This window comes from Pelecanus crispus, chromosome 11 (genome assembly GCF_030463565.1).
Source record: "Pelecanus crispus isolate bPelCri1 chromosome 11, bPelCri1.pri, whole genome shotgun sequence".
NCBI lineage: Eukaryota > Metazoa > Chordata > Aves > Pelecaniformes > Pelecanidae > Pelecanus > Pelecanus crispus.
The window spans coordinates 5,201,607-5,223,458 of record NC_134653.1 but is presented as its reverse complement, the minus strand read 5'-3'; the positions used below and the strand labels follow the sequence as shown (position 1 = coordinate 5,223,458).

Sequence of the window (21,852 nt, the reverse complement as noted above, 5' to 3'; positions counted from 1 at the left end):
ATTTTCTGTATAGAGATTGCAGTCAGTGGTGCATAAACAATACATTCTATAGCAACCTGTTCATTGCTCAAGTTGTTATTGGCAGGCACTGTGGCATTTCTACAGTCATTAAAAGAAGCTATCACTATTAATCTCCAGTCTCAAGGCAGACAGGTTTAACCTGAAGCTGATCATCAAATAATGGTAACATATATTTGTGCTTTGTTGAACATGCCCTTTCATCTTTGGATGCCTTTCCTGTAATGTTATGAGAAGGGTTGAGGATTCCAGCCTTCGTTATAAAAGTTAGTAAGTTAATAACGTGTCTCTTGAAAAGACTTTTCTGCCCCAGCCAGCGGTATTCATGAAGGGGAGGAGTTTTTATGAAACTAGGCAGCTCATTCTGTGCATCCCCAGGGTATTGCATACTCTCTGGTTTTCTTAGTCCTTGGTCAAGTAAGAAAAACCCACTGTAAAGCTGTCTGAATGTACACAGATGTATACATGTGTGTGTTCAGCAAGGCTGCTCAGTGTGAACTCTGTCAGTGAGCAGAGGAGTAGCTCGGTGGCCAAAAGAACGTCTGGAGAGGGCTGGAGAGCATCTAGATCAAATTCATGTTAATATTCCTCCATTAGAAGGAATAGGTTTTTGATAGATTGCTGAATCAAGTCGTCAAAAATATGCCAAAGAATAATGTACTAACTAGTAATGTATTTAATGTGTCCCTTTTCTTTCTGGTGGCCTAGGAAGCTTAATTCCACCCTGCAGATACATCTGTAGGTACGAGACCCCTGGAAAGGGCAGCCGTAGGGATGAATTCATCAAGCTGCTTCCTTAGAAAGTGGTCCTTGAAAGAACTGAAAGAATCAAAACATTTTGATTCACCTTCTCTTTTGCTTCCCCTTCCTCAAGGAAAATTGTATTTTCCCCTGGGAAATACAGGAATCTGTCACCACAGACAAATGGGAAACTGTGATTCATAAAGGTTACAGAGAGAAAATTCAATTTATTTTTCATTCTTTCTAAAGAGAAAGTCATATTCCTTCTCGAATATCCCTTAACATCTTCTCAGAAATGGGATGACATCTGTCGCTTAAGCTCTCTAAGTACTCTTGTCCCAGTTCCAACTTTTGGTTGTGGTAATCAAGTGATTAGGGAGGAACAAACTCATCTGAAGTTATGTCTTCAGAAACCATTTTTATGTGAAAATAAAAAAAATTGAATTTCTACCCAGGAGACTTCCCTAATATAAATTATCTTTGAAGCATCTAGTGTCACTAGTGTATGTAGTTCACCAGGGAGATGCCAGCAGCCCTGTCCACCTGGTCTGTTGCCCGCAGTGTGCTCATCCAGCTAGCCACAGTGATATGCTCAGAAGATCAGCAAAGCAACAGCAGTTTACCCAGCATCTCGTTTAACCCTTTTGGTTTGTGGTCTATCATTGATCATAATGACAGACCTAGGCTGGAAAATAAATTTAAAATTAACAGTTTTGAGTCCGATCATTTTCTTTTTCAGTTTTCAGAATATTGCTTTTTGAGGCAAGAGATACCACTTGCCATTAGCTATCAAGGGTTGGTCTTAGGCCTTTTCGGGGGTCAGGTAGCTGGTGCTTATTTTTATGTGTTTCTTTTGACGCTGCTGTATTTCCTTTCATCACTTGTACTTTTTGAGCTTCTAATCCATGTGGCTACACATAGGACTACATCTGAGCAATAAGTTAATGAGGTCCTGGATTTTAAGAAATACATTGGCCTGCCTTGCTACCACTGAAATCCTGAGCCTGCTGTTTGAGTACTGGCTGTCAGGGAGCAGCAAGGGCAAGCTGGTCCGCAAAAGTCAGGAGCTGAGGGTGACAGCAAGGCAGCAGCAAGGTCCTCCCTGACAAGGGACACCATCCTACACTGTCTGAAGAAGAGGTGTGCCCAGCCATCCAGTCATCACCAGACCAATCCATAGTGACAGGGCAGGTCCAAGCTAAAGCCAGGAGGTCAAGTCAGCAAGGTACGAGGCTGGAAGCAAGCATACCTACGCATAGCTCGGGCAAGGACCAAGGTCCTGAGGTCAAATGCAGCTCCTCTGTCAACGGATGGAGGCCCCGGATGAGGCTTCTCAGCACTCTTTCTCATGCGCCTCTCACAAGCTAGCTATTTTCCCAGCAGCCTGATCCAAAGTTACGCAGCTGCACCGTATCAGAGCTGACCTTGACCACAGGCAGTGACACCCAGGAGGCAGGAAAAGGCTGCAGAGCCTGCTGGTGGACTCCAGGCCCCACCGCTGGCCTTTTGGCAGCACTGGCCCACCTTCCAGCTGGGGATGATACTCCTCCAACGGCTCTGTGGAAGTAAATAGCAGCCAGGAGTTGATTTTGAGTGTATGACACTGACCACATCTTTGTTCATAGGAAAATTGGGAAGGCAAATAGATGCTGCTGGTTTGCATCTTGGAAGAACTCCGTTCAGAGGCTTGAGAGCAGCAGTCCCTCCTGCCCGGGCTCCTGTACTGGCTCGGTCTCAGGGCAGGGCAGGCAGTGAGCCCAAGTGCTCGCTAGCGACAGAGTCACATACCAACTGATCCATGCTCTGCAAGGTTTCAGACTGGGTTTTTTTAAATATGTTCAATGTATACATTTGATCTTTTTGAAAAAGTACAAAAGAAAGATATGGCAGAAAATTACTGTAGAGATGGAGGAGCAGGAAAGCAGATTTTTAACACAGGAATGCAACCTGCTGTTTGAATGGCCTTAACATACGTTATGATTTAGGGTTTAGACATTCAATTGTAATAGCTAAAGCTCAGTTAAATTGGTGTGATGACATGTGCCAGAGTCTGCAGGCAGCTTGAAACAATAACTCCGAGAAATGCAAATTGCCTGTTTTATTCTCATACTGGCGTTGCCTATGATAAAACCTGGGGGAGTACACTGTCTTTTTTCCCTCTATCTTGTCTGCTGTTGACCAGAGATGCTATGAATAACTGTCTGGCATTGTCTGAAAATTTGCAGTAGAATTTAATTTAGATTGCCATATCGCATTAACAAGTCTTTCAACTGAGAACTGACCTGCAAAGGGAGCGTGAGAAGGGGAGACAGCTTCAGAGCTTGCGAGATCCCCATGGATATTGTATGGCATCATCTTCTTCCAGTTGGAGATCGGAAAGAAAAAAAAGATTTCCATCCTGTATTTGAGTATAGCCTAAAATGTTAAAAGGTCGTAGTAAACAGGTCAGACTTTTACCTCATGTAGCCTCATTTCGGTAATGTTTGTCCGTGCCTTGTTTTCACCGCACGTAAAATGGAGTTAATGGTTCCTACATCTTCTGTAGAGGTCTCTGGTGTGCTGGTAGAAGCAGTTATTATTTTTCAAGAGCACTTTCTACTTCTTACGCTTTCCAGTGGTAATAAATTGCACTTTTTAATGGAAGGAATAAAGGTTTTGTGCAGAATTAAATCAGCTTTTTTAAATGTTCCACTTTCCCTCTTTGCTGGGTTTTACGTTTTATGCATTTGTATGCATAGAGAGGGATCAGAAACAACAGAAAAATTGTTGGCATTTTAAAATATTTGTTTTAAAGCATTTTTGGTGACTCTAGTTCTCCTGTATGAGATAAGGAACAGATTTGTTTGCAAGATGCTATTTTTTCTTGTTGTCATCTGCATTGGCTATTGCTATTAATTACTATGAGCGATACGTGTGATTCACTATCAAATATACAATTTTATGTCCACCCTGCCTGTATTAAGGGAAGGTTCAACCGTTTCCCACTTTCAGAGACAGCTTTGAGAAGTTTAAAATGATTTGCAGAAGATTCCTAATGCATGTCAGAAATCTGGTCATTTTTTTCCTGCCCGTGGTTACAAACCTAAAATTTGTGACCAGCCAAAAAAATGGGAAATGTAGAGAAAACATTGAAAAGGCCACGATTCCAGAGCTTTGGGTACACATGGAAGTTGAAGCTTGTAAATTTTTCCATTTCTGGACGTGGGACCGGCACTAGGAGCTGCTCTGCCCGCTTTGCCCCGGGAAGCGCGTTCCTGCCTGTATTCCCTGCCAACGACTGAGTTCTGGGGTGCAGTAAATGCTTGAGTATGAAGAGCTTTATTTGTAAGTTATGGTGGGCTCTGTTACAAAGCTGCATTAAAGCGTTCTGCTGAAATACCAACTAATCTTTTTCTTTTTCAAAAGTGCTAAGTGAAAATGCATTGATTTTTATTTTCTTTCAGCGACTTCAATAGCCCAAGATTATTACTATTTTAAGAGTGATAGAGAAATGTCAGAAATGCCTCAGTGGTACTTTTATTTTTATATATCACCAGGTTTTGTTTTTTTCTGGGTTTTTTTTTTTGTTTTGTTTGGGGTTACAGACTTTGGAGGCAGTAGGAGGGAGAGATTATGGTTTGTTTCAAAAAGCTTCTTGTATTTCTGCGTTTTCTCGGAGATTTTGTGCTTCAGTAGGTAACACATTTTATCGTCTTAAATTTGGTCTATGCTGTAAAACTCTCTAGCTCCTGACTAGCCAAATGGTCTGGCACACCTTAATCTCTTCTTTATAATTACTCTTGAAAGAAAGGAGGGGAAGGAGATAGATCAATTACGTGACACTCCGTCGGGTGTTTTCAGTAGCTTGCATAGAGCCCAACGCTAGCTTTCGATGTCACATGTGATTTATTCATTTAATGTTTTCTTTCACTGAAGATAGGTATGGATGCACCGAGTTTGCAGAACGAATACCGCAATCAAAAAGCTGGAGAGAAGTTACAAAGCAGAACTAGCTCGGCGTTGTAGGCTAACGGGTGTCCCATACAGAATTCAGGTTCCAGGTGCAAGCTACAGCCCGTTCGTCCCATCCCGGCTTCCAGTTTTGTTTTAGCTGCTTAGTATAATTTTAATCCATATCTAAATGCATTTTATGCGTGTGGATAAGTGAAGTGATTCATCCTTCTTCATTCTGTGTAAGTAGTTGTAGGAGATTGTATGCATATGAGAGAAAGCAAGCAGTGTTTTGTTGTCAAGTGGGCCCTGCAACATGTTCTTACTGTTTTAGTTGCTCTGCTGTTTGATAGTTCCACACTAACACAGCCCATTACCATCCGGATAGCAGAAGCATATTGTTAAGTGTTATTTTCGGGGCAGATCTGAATAAAATGTGTTGATTAAATCTAAACAATGTTGTTGCGTTCTGCCTAATCACACATTGCCAATTAATTTCAAGCTGATAACCCAAGGACGTTTTGGAAAGTGACAGCATGTTTCTAAACCTAGGGGTGAATTTATTTCTTTTTAAAACAAAAAGAAATGGCTGCCACTTGGATCTCAGCAATATGTAAATTCATGTCTTAGGCGATGGTACATTTCCTAATGTACCATCTTCTCATTTTATCTTCCATTTATTCCCCCTAATTTTCCTTATTAACTGTAATTCTGTTGTGACATCCTAGTGTCATGTTGTGATGATAGAAATTTCAACTAAGAAGCAGCACGAAATGTGAAGTTTTGGATGAGCTGGGAGACAAGAGCACCCCGTGGAAATAAGCTTCTGTTTTTCACTCTCCAAGCAATGAGCCCTTGTCATACGCAGGAGAGGCTGTTCGCTGCCCGTACAGCTGAGAACAGTGACCCAGCCCTCTTCTGAGAGGGGAAGAAGTCAGGGCAAGATCGAAAAGACATCGTATTCTTAAACTCCTCTCTTATCTGGGAGCAGCAGATAGGATATCTTAAGTACATGAATGCAAACAGCATTTGTACCAGCCAAGTAAGGTACGACTAACAATTTATTTTTAACAATGCTGACACTAGCCATGCTGCAGAAATACTAACAAAGAGCCTTGAGTAATAACTTCCCCTTAGATTTCTTTTTACAGTACTTGCAGCATTCTGTGAGCATGCATTTATGTACTGTGTATAAATAGGCAGATACAAAAACCTATTCCATCTTCCAGAGAAGAGAGACGCTGGTTTATTCTCACTTCAGAAAATTAAATGCTTATCCATCTGTGGAATTATTTTTGAATGAATAAGTTTGTAGACTTTCTTTAGCTGGGTTATTGTTTGCTCTTTTAGAACATTCTTTCCTTTCACAGTTGTTTTGTTCTTGCTACAGAGGAAATAGAGCAATGTGTATTTTTCTCCCTGCTGAGGTCTACGGCAACTTTATATTATAAAATAACCAAAGATTGATAATCACAAAGGCTGCAAAGGGAAGGCTGCACTTTATTTAGAAGAACATCTGTGCTATAAAGAGGAAGAAAAAAATCTTTCTTTTAATAGAAAAATATTTCTTTGGATTCTGAGCTCTGCTGTGTGAGTGGTATCTCCCCACTCTTTTATTTTACAGTAGTCTAAATATATAAATGAAATTGTATTTGCTTCTGAATCTCTATGACCTGAACAACTCTACATTTATTAAGGATTGTATCCCTTTACAGAAGAAAGTGGAAAAAGTAGCATGATACGGTCAGGGGGATGGAGAACTTCAGGCCATATGGAGTGGACCTGAGGCCCCTGATAACCTATTTCTCAAAATATTATTTTGACAAGTCATTCCATATGTTTGGAAGAAGGCTGTGGGGTATCTTCTTGTTTTTCAGATCTGCTCTCTTTATGTAAAGACTTGGAAATAGCAGACCTTTGGGAGCAAGGTAGCAATCTGGATCCCAAAACATGTTTCTCATACAGATATATATATAAAAAAATAGAACATAGCAAGAGTTGACCTTGAGCTTAAAATGCTGCTTAGTGAGTGCATCTCGGTTTGAATAGAAGTTCAGCAACAAAGAACAAAACTGCCTATTTAGTTCAATGTTATAAATACCTGTAGAAATGCTCTCCTTTAAGCCTTCATAAATTGTTCCGTGCCTGTAGCATCTAGGATCTGAGGACAGGCTTTTTAATTTCATTGGGTTTTTTTTTCCTTTTAAAGTTCAAATGATGTTTATATGTAGCGAATTTTAATCTCTGTTCTTAGAGTGGATTTTCTGGAGAAAGCTTTGATCAACCCCTTGCTTATCTAGTAACTGCAAAGATGTACTTGCATGGCTTTAACCGAGCGTCTCTTGTGTACGCTTTGCAGATGATGGAGGCTGATTTGGTGGCCCGTACACGTTTACGGGCACCAAACGTCTGTGACACAGAAGCCCTTCCTTCCTTTGTGAAGGACAGATCAGCTGTGGACCACTTCCAGATTTGTCTTTTGCTTGTTCTCAGTGAGGGCAGGTTTAAATTCTTTCATCTTTCAGGAAGATCACAGATTTTTAAACAAGCAGCCAGTAGGTATCCAGGCCTAAGGAAATCTCTAAAATCCAATAATATTTATTATTTTCATGTATTTGCCAGGTATCTAATAGCATTCTCCTGAATCTAAGTTAATGCCAAATAACTCCAACATTTTTTTAAACTTGGAGCCTAAGTGAAATTTAGTATTAATTTTAGCTTTATCAGGACTGTTTGTCAGATGATCGGTATATATGTGCAAGTGTCTGCTTCCAATGTACTGCACCACATCATCGGATTCATTTAAAAAAATGCTACAAAGAAATAGATCTTAGAAACCTACATACGATCAATTGTACATATTTGTTTTACGCTCTACAGAGCGTATTTAATCTTAAATCTTCCCTGTGAAAACAGTGCTTCAATTATTGTCATAAAATAAATTCTTGAAGGCATTTCTTAACTAATTTCCCCCAAAGTCACTGCAGATGCTTTTCTTTATTTAAATCTGGTGAAGGATAGATGAGAATGTCTTTTTGTTTTCTCTTTTCTTCTTTTTTCTTTTTTTTTTAACCACCCTTTCATTTCTAAGTAGAAGCATGTTTAAATTTGTTACAAGTAAGAGAAGCAGAAACTAGATTGTCAATTGTGTGATTTTATTTGTGCCAAAGTAAGGAGTTAAGAAATGCATTTATTAAAAAAAAAAAAAAAATGAAGCCACATATGAAGATACATTTGAAAATAGAGGGCAGCGTTTTATTGTCTCCCATTACTCTTCCTTTCCTGCTGCTTGACAGTAAACCAGAATCTGCTGGTGGGAATTGCAGCATCTGAAATAGCAGCGGTTTTCTGATTCCTGCAACACAGCCATGTCCCCAGCTCAGGGTTCCTTCTTCATTTCTTCTCTCAGCTCTTGTCTCACCACTGAATTTTGCATTTCTGGACTTTTTGATTAACTGGCAGTTCTAGTTTATTTAACATCCAGTTACCAGTGTGTGGTTTAACTTAATTTACCTTTATTAAGAAAGCAAGTGGTAAACATCCAGATACGTGAAGCGCCGAGGCTGTAAGATGTTAAAAGTTCCTTTTTGTCCTCAGGAGAAAGCGACTCTTGCTGTCTGCTGCAGAGAGCCACGCAACCGCTGTCAGATCCCTCGAACCTGTTTCCTCCTCCTAACTGCGTGCCTCTTTATATTTAAAAGGGTGCTTCTCTTACGATGCACTGAAGTGCATTGTAAAAATATACAGCCTCTTAAAAATCATTTCCACTGATGAGTTATTTGAAAATCTTTTTAAACATGAGGATGTGTTGGATTATACTGCTAAAAACCCGAAGGTTCTGGCTGCTGGCTGCAGAGGCGCCGCTCGCCCCGCCGGCTGGCTGCAGCGGGCTGCTCTACCTGCTGCCCCTCGCATCACTTTGAAGATGACTCTGAGGCTAATAGATTCCACTGCTAGACCACGGATATTTTTTTTCCCTCTTTTTAACTGCTGTTGAATAAGATTACACACTCTATCCACTTATATAGCCGATATTAAAGCTATCCGGTGAATTGAAAAGCCACCTGAGTGTTCTTTAGCTAGAATAGCTTGAGGCTATATATTTTTTCATGTTAAAAGCTCTAATGATGTGCTGGATGATAAGTTTCTAGGCAGAAAGAAACCCCTCACTGTGCATGGGGGAAGTTCAGGTCAGTGGCAGAGACTGAACTTCCAAATTGCTCTTTTTGCATGAGGAGTTGTGAGAAGGGAATTTCAGAGTGCTGGAGCAGAAATTTGGTCTGCTTTTGAATTTAGCTGCTGAATCATCACAGGGAGCTGTGTAACTAAGCAGTGGCTTAATTTCCTTAAAACTACATGGGACAACACTAGAAATTTATTTCTAAAGTAGTCCTAAAATACAAAGTGGGTTTGTAGCCCTCAGGTAGTAGAAAAGAGGAGGAACAAGTCTGGTTTTTGTGGAGGGCTCACCCCCAAATAGCAGTCTCTGGGTCACCTGCACTTAATGGCCTGTAGAAAAAGGGCAAGATCAGGAGAAAAAGCCAGATCTCCCATCCCTGACCCAGCCTATGGGAGCAGAAGTGGTGAGAGACAAGCCGGAGAGACTGTGTCACCAAGATCCATCCCGGCCGCGGTGCCTCTCCTCGGGCACTGCAGTATTTCTGCTGTTTACAGAAATACATCTTCTGTTTGTAAACCAACTGTATTTAGGTTCCTGTCTTGCATTATGCCCAGGAATAGACCCTAAAAACTCTCTGCACGGTATTAGAAGCTTCTCAACCTGTATTTTAGGCTATGTTTTATCTAATAAAATACATAAAGCTCCTCTTTGCTGCTGTATCTACACACAAAAGGGTATAAGTCATCTTGTGGATAGAGTTGAGTTCTCCATTAATCTTTCCCTAGGGCTAAAACAAACAGCTCTTGCAGTCTGTGTGAAAGTCCTTGCAAAGGGGAAAAAAAGCTGTTACAAATGTGGCTGTTATTTGTTTAAACATTTGGAAACATTTGTAGTGTGATGCTAGCTATTTCTTTTTTTTTTTTTTTAACCTTGCTCTTATTCTTTTATTTGCATATATTTCAGTGAATCCTTTCAAACTTGTCAGACACAAAAAGTTTGGCTTGTTTAGCTAAGTTAAATTAAGACTGTGAAGGAGTATGATTGTTTTCTATAAATACTTTAGGATGTAAACACCACAGAGGGAGAAAACAGCTATTTAAGCTAAAGGATAGCTTTGGCAGCAGAACAAATGGGGTACATTGGCCATAAATACATTTAAGCTGGAAATTAGGAGTGTTTTTAACAGGTTGAACGGCAAAGCTCTAGGAAACTTTCCAACCAGAAAAGTGGCATTAAAAAACCTCAGTATTTTTACCACAGGCCCCCGTACATTCAGGAATGGGATTGCATGACAGGATGTCAGAGAGACAGGGAACTCGACTGACCCAGGAGGTGCTTTCTAGTCCTCTGCTCCAAACACGGTTAGCAGGAAGCTCCATACACATAAAATATCTTCTTGCCAACATTTTGCATAATTAACATTTTTTTTTCCGTTTTCTCTTTTAAGGCTCTGTTTCTGTAATATTATATATCTACTTAAATTAGGAATGTGAGTATTTTCACTCTCTTCAAACTAAGCAGCAGGCACCTGAAGTTAAGATATTAGGAAAAATTTCTTCACGGCAAGGGTAGTCAAGCATTGGAACAGGCTGCCCAGAGAGGTGGTGGAGTCCCCATCCCTGGAAGTGTTCAAAAAATGGGTAGACATGGCACTTGGGGACATGGTTTAGTGGGCATGGTGGTGTTGGGTTGATGGTTGGACTGATGATCTTAGAGATCCTTTCCAATCTTAAATGATTCCTAGTTTTTACTGTCATTAAAAATAATCCAGCCACCAAGCCAGGAAACATGAAATTGCTACTCTACCCTTACTTGGTTTAGTGGTGGACTTGGTAGTGTTAGGTTAGTGGTTGGACTGGATGATCTTAAAGGTCTTTTCCAACCTAAACGATTCTATGATTCTATGATTCTAAGTGCGTTTTGAACTGCTTGCTGAATTGCAAGCTAGACCGGGTAAATCACACATTTTGTAGGTTAATTTTTTTGGGTTAACTTTATTTTTCAAAGTTTGATGCATCAGAAGTACTGTTGTAACATATATGGCATACCACGTAGGCCCAGAAGGGGCGGATAGAAAAGGAAGGAGCGCAGGTTTCCAGGCACTGCTTTGCGACGTGCGTGATTCAACTGAGATTAACTTATGCAAGGCTTCCTCAGCAGTTGTTGATGAAATCTTTTGTAATTGCTTCCCTTTGCCAAATCCCTCCTCATACACTGGCTATTTAATTTGTGATCTACTTGCTGTATTTTGTTTGGTTTTTATTCTTTTATTCGCCCTTTTGTGTTTGTTTACTTTACTTGCAGTGGAACTGAATCGTGTTTGATCTGATGGGGGTAAAGCTTAGTCACATTGACAAGAGTATATTGAGTCAATAAACATAACTGACCTAGATCGTTCACTTGTTTCGCTTGTATCATGTTTTGTAAACCTTTTTCATATCTGGTGTTTTATTCATACGTCATGATGTCTGATGTCTGGATCAAGATGAGGACCGTATATGTAAGAATCCACTTGCTGTGACTGATGCAAACAACTAGGCCATTTTCACTATGGATTTGATTCACAAAGCTAAGATTTTATGCTGTTGCTTATTTACTTTTTTTGAGTCTAGTTTCTCAAAGGTTCAAGATCAGAAATTATGTTGATATGTACGTGTTTGAGGAGTCTTAAGTTATCCTCGGGTACTGAAAAGTCATAATTCTTCATACACCAACTCTGCCATTAAATTGCTAATTATTTTATAAATACATACTTTTGACTCAAAAAACCCTCCGTCTGGAGTTTTAATGTTATTCATCAAACTAAACAAATGTGACCAGGAATCCTCCCAGGAAAGTCTCTGTTATTTTTCTTTACGTCTAGAAATCTGAGCAGAGACCCGCACAGCGCACAGTAGCGCAAAGCAGCATCACGTGTTTCCCTTTTCTTGCAAATGAATACAGTCCTTGCTAGAATAAAAGTGAAAAAATGAAATGGTAACTTTTATTATCTTAATGCTCTTTCATTGTATAATCTGTTAATAATCACTCTAAGCAGGGAACAAACAGACTAGCCATGTTTTAGGATAGAGTTTCGTGATTGAGAAATACACTTCTTTTCATTATTTGCATAATGCTTCTCTTGTACCCGCAGGTGGTTGTCAGCATTTGCTAGTCTGTTGATCAGGCTCCAGTTCCTGTTGTGCACCTCGTACTGCAAAAGGGAAGGGAAATTAATCTGTTATTGATCAGCGTCCAATTCCTGTTGTGTATCTTGTACTGGAAAGGGAAAGGGCCATTAATGCATTATGGGTTGATAATCCAAACCATCTGCAGGTTGTACCTGGAGAAAGTGAAACGTATTCTATTAGGTAGTTTGTATTTGTAAGGTCTTTTTGTTTTGGTTTGGTTTTTTCTCAGTCTTAAGATGCCGTGTGATTGTCATTTCTCCTCTTTTCTCATACTCCATATTACATAGGCAGAGATTGCACATCCTTGATGCCATAATGTTGAACTATTTATATATAATATTTTTGCTATTCGTATTGGACTCTTATCTCCTATTCTGCTTTTTTTCTAATATAGGTATCCATAATTTGGCAACATGAAGCTTTGCATGTATTCTGCATAGTAATTGTGAAGGCATTTCTCCATACTGTGCAAGTCTGAAAGTCTATAGGAAGTTTATGGTGAAGGTTTTCTAACCTTTTTCTCCCAGATTAACTTATAAATGGTTTCAAAGTTCTGTTAAACTATTCAGTTTCTCCATTAGCTTGAAGGTGGTGTACTGGTGATGTTTTCTGTAAAGTCTTTTTCTCCTTTAGACAAATTTCATAATATGAAGAAGTAAATCTGGTTTTGGATACTGATCCCTGTGGGATTCCTTCTTCACTGAAAACAGGACGCTGAGAAGTAATTGCACTAGTAACTAAGACTGAAGGTGGGAATTCCATCCAAACATCACATTCCAGGCTCTACCCCATACTAAGTAAATGAGGGTGATCTGGGTGGTTATTTAGGCAATCCTTGCTCCTCCTGCTCATGGTCACCTTGTTTGTATTAAGTGTCTTGAAAGTGTTGGGACCTGTAAGCAATTTAATTGCTCAGCCTCGAAAATAAGACTTGCCATTTTTCTCAAGTCTGAACTCAAGCTATTACTTGGTTTCAAGAGACAAACACTTTCTCTCACCTTTTATTAAGGTTGATTTGCACTGTATCTCTCCAAGATGAATTTGAGCATCCATTGAAGTAATGCTCTTGATATTCTGCACTACAAACACAGATATAGATCAACTTTGCATGCCATAATGTAAAATCTGGGAAAGAACCTAATGTTTATACATTTCTGAAGGGGAAAGCACCTTTTGCATTTTCAGTCGTATGGCCTGAGTGAGATTTCATCTCTGTTGGGAAAACTAAGCACCCAAGTGACTTTGATAAAGTCTGTGATCTTTATCAACTGTAAGTTAAATATTTTAAATTCCCTGTACCTTACGTGGCAACGTATGTAGAGAGGTAAAACCACTGTCTTTTCAGAGATGATAGGGCAGGCTACATAATTACTGCATTTAAATAACAGATTAAAAATTCTACAGCTCATCAGTATGAAGAAAATCAGTGTTACAGACCACTTGGGACAGATTTCCTTCTTGGTCAGATGGGAGGAGAGAAGGGGGAAGTTCAGTGTGATCCAAGATCGGTGTTGCGCAGTCATGCACAGGTGCTGGTGATAAAAACAAGTAGACCGTGCAAGAGGTGTTCACTCTTTCTCTCTTCCCTCAATATATCTGTGCTTTGTGCAGAATTGCCAGATTCTTGAATGCCACAGTCTGGTGAGGAGTTATTTTTAGAGGGACAGAAAAGGTCTAATAAGGAAAAATAATGCTTGTGCCAATTTACCTTAATATTTTGGGTGGTAAATGGCAGCAGTTCAGCAACTGCTTCATGAGCAGCCGGCGATGGGAACTACTGAAACTGCTGCAAGATAAGCTCCCTTCACTTCTGAGTCAGAGTCTTGGGTGTTATGATAGTCAAGCCTCAAAGACTGGTTGGGGCTGGTCCTGAAGGCACTTCACTTACTGAGCCCTAGTAGATACCAGTAATAATTAAGATGGTGTCTAATGAGAGCTTTAGAAGCAAAGGGAAGATTGGAATTACTGTGAGTGCTGTGGCTAAAATAGATACCATGTGAAATAAAGCAGAGTACACTTTTTTTTTTTTTTTTTGAGAAAACTGTGGATTAGGACTTTTGCCTGTGGCACTCCTTCTGTCCAGTCGTGTATTACACACTAGAATCAGATGAAGAGCACATCCCTTAAGTGTTTTTCAGTGCTGTCCAGCCTGGTCTCTGCAGCTTCCTACAGGTTCCCTGAAGACTTATGATGCCTCATAGTGAGGCATCCCTTGGCTCCAGTTCTGGGGTCAGTGTTTTTCCCTAATCTTGCTTTGCTTTCTTAGCTGAGAGGAGGGGTTCAGAAAGCAGATAGAAAGGAAAGAAGATCTTTTCTTTCAGAGAAGATAGAATACAGGTGGGAATGGTGGTCCCCTACTAGCAAATTCATCTCACTGTAACTGTTCTTGTATGCATTTGTGTTGCTCTCCCATTTCCGTGTCTTTAATAAATATTTCGTTCAGAGAAACTGAAGCTCAATCATTAAAATAAAGGATACATGGGAAATTGAGCATTTCTTAAACAATGTGAAACATCTACAGGGGACCATGGGATGGCTGGGAGGGGAAATGGCCAGTGATGAATGCAGAGAAGCTGCCTGGAGGAGGGGAAGCAGAGGAGGAAGAGGTGGTGAGTCATAGAATCGTTAAGGTTGGAAAAGACCTTTAAGATCATTCAGTCCAACCATTAACCTACACTGCCAAGTCCACATTAAACCAGTCAAGGGTAGACTGGACTAAACCATGTCCCAGAGCGCCACGTCTGCCCGTTTTTTTGAACACTTCCAGGGATGGGGACTCCACCACCTCTCTGGGCAGCCTGTTCCAATGCTTGACTACCCTTTCTGTGAAGAAATTTTTCCTAAACCTCCCTTGGCGCAGCTTGAGTCCATTTCCTCTCGTCCTATCGCTAACTACTTGGGAGAAGAGCCCAACACCCACCTCACTACACCCTCCTGTCAGGCAGCTGTAGAGAGCGATCAGGTCTCCCCTCAGCCTCCTCTTCTCCAGGCTGAACACCCCCAGCTCCCTCAGCCGCTCCCCACCAGCCCTGTGCTCCAGACCCTTCCCCAGCTTCGTTGCCCTTCTCTGGACACGCTCCAGCACCTCACTGTCTTTCTTGTATTGAGGGGCCCAAAACTGGACACAGTATTCCAGGTGTGGCCTCACCAGCGCCGAGTACAGGGGGACAATCGCCTCCCTGCTCCTGCTGGCCACACTGTTCCTGACACAAAGCCAGATGAAAAGCCAGAAGGAAACAGCAGAGACCTAGAAAACTGGGAGAAGAAAAAGTCTGATGAAGTAAAAAAGGAACAGTGAAGATGAGAAAAAAATTCAATTGTTTTCTACAAAGGATTTTCCAAGAAAATGTCTGTTTACTAACAGTGACGTTTGGCATTGTGCTTTAGTGTAGCACCAGTCAAGTAAAATCATGTCAGGAGGAGAGGGATGGAGTGGCTTTATTGACAGGTAGGATAAGAAAGTTGGAAAGTCTGGGTAGTTTTTCGTTATCTGATTGTTTGAAAGAGCTCTCTACCTTCCACAGCCCGACTGAAGTCTGATTTGCTGCATCACATCATCAAAACAAAATCACAGTGTTACTCCTTATCTAGATTAGGAGCCTGGCTACTCTGATATTCCAACCTGTGGATTTCTTACTAAAGAGTGAAGTTCTGAAAGGATGGGGCAGACACACAGATGCCATGTTACAGCCCTACTGAGATTTTTACCCTGAAGTAAAACTAAATTTCTCCTTTGATATTTTGATTAGCCACAAAACAAAGCTGCAAACTACCCTCTGCAAAAGGAACCATGGGAATGTCCCTGTTGAGTTTTATTTGGCAGGATTGGGGCTAGAGTGAATTATGGCAAGTGGTTTCTTTGTGCTGCAAAGGGAAACTTAAACTGTCTTTGAATATGAAATAGGAATATGTATGCTGTCTATGTACTATTTAGATAATACTTTGAAATGTTGTTGTTTTCTGTATATGCTTGTTGCATTTGCAGCTAACCTTTGTAGGTATATTATTAGAATCCAGGTGCTGACCATTTTGATGAGCCCTCTGTATCACATCGGTGTTAGTTCACTAGCTCAAAATCTTTATCAACAGCCTGCTTTTAATAGATTTGTTTCAGGGATATTACAAAGTGAAAATAAGCACATACTTTGTTTAGATTCTTGTTACAGGCAGTAAGAAAGTCAAAGCAATCTTAGGTTTTCCTGGTTACGGGTGGAGTAACGTGCACTTTTATTTCCATTGCTTATCTGCTCAGTGCACAAAGAGCTGCTCGCACGCGGTGAACTCCTAGATGTTACAATGAAGCCGGCTTCTCCTCTTCGGCTGGTTTTAGTGGGGTTGAGCCATTTTTCAGGGGAGCTGATAAGTCAAACAAGTGGTTTTCCTCTTTTCCAGATGGAGATAAGAAATGATTACTGCCAAATTAGTAACTTGTTTGTTGATCTTTTGGCATTTACTGTTGTAAACCTTCATCTTGCACAGAAGTAGCAGTGAACAGTAATGCTGAGGTTATTTCTTCTCATCAGTAACAAGCTACTGATCTGATTGCTGCTTGTTTTCTATTTTTTCAATTACTATCTGGAAAATTCCTGCCATGAATACCTATAAGACCACCATGGAAATCTTCTTAGAAAATAGATTTGCTACCCAATAGCAGCATAGTTCCAGGAATGTTGTTGAGCAGAAGTAAAATCTACTAAAACCTTAAGGTTTGAGATCCCATGCGAGTTGCATATAGATGTTGTGTCAGGTCAACAGAGCATGGTTATGGGGAGAAAGAAATATGTGCTTGCCAATTCCTGAAGTACTAGTCTTGGATGCTTGAATTTATTCAGATGTGTGGGTGGCATTCTTAAAATTTTAAAATTATACTATATGTTTTCATCTCCCATAGTACACTGTTTGCTATCAATTACAAAAACATCAAAAGGTAAAAATTATGTGATTCAGTAATTCAGAAATCTGCTAACCTTGTGAACTTTGAGCCCCATTACCAAAACCTTTGTCTATCCAACAAGTGAAATCGAATGTCAAATGGCTTTTGGCATGCCAGGTATGAGATAAGCAAAGAATCTTCTAACCATTTTCTATTCTTCAGGGAATTATCCTAAAGGTTAGGGTTCGTACCTTGCATTTGCCGGTTTCCCATTCTGCTTAATGGGTATGGGTTAGCCTCCTTTGCAGAAAACATTTGATGAACTGGCTTACTTTTCCATCGGTTAGTTTTATTTTCATTACTTTTCCCTATAATTCGTTTATTGGATTCTGTATCTTTAGAAAATTTTATTACTCTGTTATTCAAGCTAAAAAATAGCTAATTTTTCTTTCCCAAATGAGTTGCTTGAAGCAAAGTACCTATGAATACATGGGTATTTTAATTCACTTACTAAATGTATACAGAGAAAATTTACAAGCAGCCTTTTTACCATTTTTTAAGTGTCTGCTGTCTGTTGCATAAGCTAAATTATTTACAGTATGATGCCTCACAAAAGAGTAGCAGATTTGGGTTATTTACTTTCCTGATAAGAAAAAGGGATTGAAGTTGCTGTGATATGCTGCTTTGTTAATTTTATATTTGTTCCCCAGTGTGTAAAATCCTTTTAAGAACTAACATGAGTATTGGCAGGCTCTTTTGAAATGGCATGGATGTGGTAAGATTAAACAAAACATGAAAAGGTCTTAAGAATATAAGTCAGCAAGCGTTTGATAAAAATAAAAGCGCTCAACAATAGAAAACCTTTAGGATGCTTAATTTATTTGCTCTCTATTTGAGAGTGGCCCCTGCGCTCCATCTGGGAGTAGTTCTTGCGAGTTATGTGTTTTGAATGATACCGAGTGGGTTATATTGAAACAGTGTGTTTGTACAGTATAATGAAAGCCATCGAGAATGGTCGTGCTGAAGATCTCCCCTTAATGAGGAGATTAAAATCCATGGTGAGGTTGAAGAGTGAAATTTGCAGCTGTGTCGCTTCCTTTGCCTGGAACGTGTCAGTCCTCGCCGTTCGCAGGCGTACGGAGTCTTCACAAGGTTCCTTTCTGCCCGTGCAGGTGCCACGGACCCGTCCGACACCGTGGCTCCCATCATTGTAATCCCTCCACGGAATACCAGCGTTGTAGCAGGGAGCGGCGAAATCACGCTGGAGTGTGTGGCCAATGCAAGGTATTGGAAAAGAGGAGGGGGTGTAAGGAACTAATTTTAATGCACTGTCCTTTACTGAGAGGGACATAGGAAGTTATTTTCTTTTTTATTATTATTATTTTAATGATTGAAGCAGAATGCAGCATGTGGCTTGCTCTTGAAAGTAACCTTACGAATAATCTTGTTTGTCCAACATTACTGAATTACACATTGATTTTTCTGGCCAAATAAGGACATAGGCAGAGTTACTTTCCCACCTGTTACATGGTAAGGAAAAGTAGTGTGATGTTGTTCAATGAGCAGGCATTATCTTAAGGAAAAAGCGATGTTAAGGGTTAATAATATTTCAGCTGCATTGCCTGTTGACAGGAAAGGTGATATTGTTGAACAGTCTGTGCTTCCTAGTAAATAAACTAGTGAGGGAGGATCTCCTATGAAGTAATTTATTACAGATGCTCTCATTTTACAGTGATTATTGCTCAACTGTTCATAATGCACCATAATAGAGAGTTCACAGCATTCTTCCTATGTTTTCATCGAGTTGGCCTTGAACAGCATTGAGTTCCAGCGGAAGGGAATAGTTGAGGCCCTTGGGTGATGAGAAGACCAACTCATTCACTTTCCCCTCTGAGGGTAGAGATGTTCTTGATATAGTTAATATTGTTTTGATAATTGAGTTATAATGAAAGCACTTCCCATGCAGCTGATTCCCATAGCAGTATTTACTCCTTTTGCTTAGAGAAATCAAATTATTGGCACTTAAGTTCTATTGCTGTATCAATTAGATCTACTTGCATAATGCCACTTGTGTAGTCTGTATTCTTGATGTGTAGAAGTTACATACGCATTTACTTCTAATAGCAAATATCAGGGATAGAGGCAAATTTATGGAAGTTTTATAATGTGTATATAACTGCAGACAAGACTATTCTGTAATATATGTGTTTTATTGTTGCATTCTTATGTGTCTTTTTTAAACCTCGGCAGACCTCTTGAGAGACTAAGCATGACCTGGAAGAAAAATGGAGTCAAAATAACCAGTGGCATTAGCAGTTTTGGGAGACGACTCACTATCCCCAACCCAACCTCTGCTGATGCGGGGATGTACTTCTGTGAAGCAAAATTGAGAGACAGCACAGAGGAACCAGCAAGAGCGAAAGCCTTCCTTTCTATAATGGGTAATTCTCAAGGCAATGTGGTTTTTAGTAAAACAGGCTCTGGACTGAGGTATAATAGGAAATAAAATTGATATTTTAATATTTCATTGACCTTACATTTGAACCTTTCTTCGGAGAACAGAACAAAGGAGGTGAAAGAGGGTTATCTCCCAAATTAATTCAGCTGTTCTTCCCCATGAATATAAATTCATCAAATAGATTTTTTTTTTTTTTTTTTTAAAAACACTGATGTGATTCTGAATCCCCTGTGAAACTATACATTTAATCAGAAGTTGGGGAAATACAGTAGTAAAATCCTTATTGGGTGGCTTCCACATCTTGGCTTCTAGATGTATTAAATTCCGATTAACTCCCAGCTTGCTCACATCTAGTTTTAATACGTCAAGTGCTTGTATTTCCAAAAGAAGCCTTTTAGGAGCATTTCTGTGCGTTGTCTGTTGCAAGTGCCAGTCAGGGGGCCAAGGACGTTCCTGAGCACACAGGCAGGCAGATATCGTTACTGAGGTAACAAAAGGGAGAAGGAAATACCATTAAGATCGGAGCTACGCACTAGACCTTTGACTCCAAGGGTAACTTTGGACTTAATTTTTTTAAGGGGACATTGGTGCCCTTTCACTGCCTGTTTCCATCATCACCTGTGTTGGAATTTTGCTGTAGCAAGGAGGTTGTCATCTGGAAGTGGTAGTTACCGTGCATGTCATATCCTGATATAATAAAGCAAATTAGCACACTGCACACAGTGTAGAGGTTTTTAGGACTCTTGGAATAAAAGAGACGTTTTAGAACAGAGACTTTTAGGTGTTTTAAGCCAGAGTTGATTGTGTAAAGTCTAGCTTTTATGTAATAGTCCCAGTAATAACTGTGCAAGTGTCCTGGAGAGGTTATTGCTCTGGCAACGGTACAAGTCTCAGCCTTGATCAGAATTCATGCGCATGCATTTCTCTAGTGCATTGCAGAGGGAATTCGGCACGCAATTCTCTACACTCTTTTAGCCTTCCGAAAACACAATTTTAAAGACTGCTGTATGGTCTGTATTCTACTAAAGCAATTTATAGTAGTTCATGCTAAATGAGAAAACAGCTCTTCTCTCTACAGAGCTTTGTTCCAGGTTCATTTGTAGCACTGTGTCTCTATTATATTTATTACCTACTGGATGAAGTTTGGTTCTAGTCTTTTTCTTTGTACTCTGTTTCTTAGAATTATTACCTCACGGCTTCCCTTCCCTTTAAGGAGCAGAGATGGATTTCACTTATTTATGGTTTTTGTTTAAACTCTTCCTTATTCATCAGATTTTATTGTAACTAGTTTAACTTTGCTGCTATGCTGTCAGATCCAGCCTAATGCAATACTTAAAGCAGCCTCTCAGTTAATGTAAAAGATTCTTAAATACAGTTACAATAAAACTGAGAAACAATCATTGGGGAATCATATTAAACTAGCAGTGCTGCCTTTCCTTAGTAGCTTATCTGCTCTCTTATTTTTAAATGTTTTATTTATTTCTTATCCACTTTTAGGGGGCTGTCAGGGAGTGAAGTTATGAAAAGGCCTCTAGATAAGAACAAGCAGATGAAAGAAAGCAGAAACAAATTGGTTACCAATTACTTTTATTTCCTTCTGATGGAACAAGACACTTCGGTTGCAGGTGTTTACTCAATGTGTCAGCAAAGCCTGATAGATTTCTTTATTTATGAGCTTCTTGAGCTGGAGGATGGATCTCTAATTCTAAACAGGAAGCCAAATCAAAGGATTAATAGTTAATGCATAACCTAGATTCAGCCTTACAGTTCTTGGATGGATCTGACCGTCATTTAATTAAGTCAAGGGATGGGTTCTAGAGGAAAGTGCAGACAAGATTGAAACCTAGGGATTTTTGCGGTGTATCTCTCATAGTCTAGTCTATTGGAGTAGTACTTACAGGAATCAAGTATGCTTGTCCACTTGCATGTAGTAAATATTTGTAGTGTGTACACGTTGATAGTGACCTGATAATGAGCTGTACTTCTTGGGAGAATAACACAGGGTGGACTTAATAAGGGATCTTGACTAACAGAAAAAGGAAATTGTGTTAATAGAAGAGGTTTGTTTTCAAAACAATTGGGATAAATCAAATACAGACCCTCAATAGTATGGCAATGAGAGCTTTTGTGGATTAATAGAAAAAAATATTTTGCTATTAACAGGTAGAATAGGGGTAGCGATAAAAAAAATGCATCAAAAATATCACAACTACTGAGTTATCAAAGCTTTTCTATAAATATATCAGTCCTTGCCTTTCACAGCTAAGGGAAGTCACATAACTTGGGTGTGGGCTTAGATGGTGACAAGAGCTTTATTAGAAGGCAGTGGAACTCAGTACAAAGGCATGTACTCAGTTGAAATTATTATTTGTAACCTACAATATTATCTCTGAATTTTTTTCTGAATATTTCTGAGACTACATCTCTTATTGTGATTTTAATTTACAGATTTATTTGAAAAATCTGAATCTCTAATGTAATAAAGTAATACTGCATAAGCAAGAAGAAAATCCTCTAGTCTTGTGCTGCACTGCAATTTTCT

General features: G+C 39.7%; 1 protein-coding gene across 1 annotated transcript in view; it reads left to right on the top strand.

Moving 5' to 3' along the window:
* Positions 1-21,852, top strand: part of SDK1 (sidekick cell adhesion molecule 1) — a 417,731-nt gene that overhangs the window by 242,637 nt on the left and 153,242 nt on the right. The window contains exons 6-7 of the mRNA XM_075718433.1: positions 18,025-18,136; positions 19,103-19,293. Coding sequence (XP_075574548.1) covers positions 18,025-18,136; positions 19,103-19,293 — 303 coding nt within the window. The remainder of the gene's footprint in view (positions 1-18,024; positions 18,137-19,102; positions 19,294-21,852) is intronic.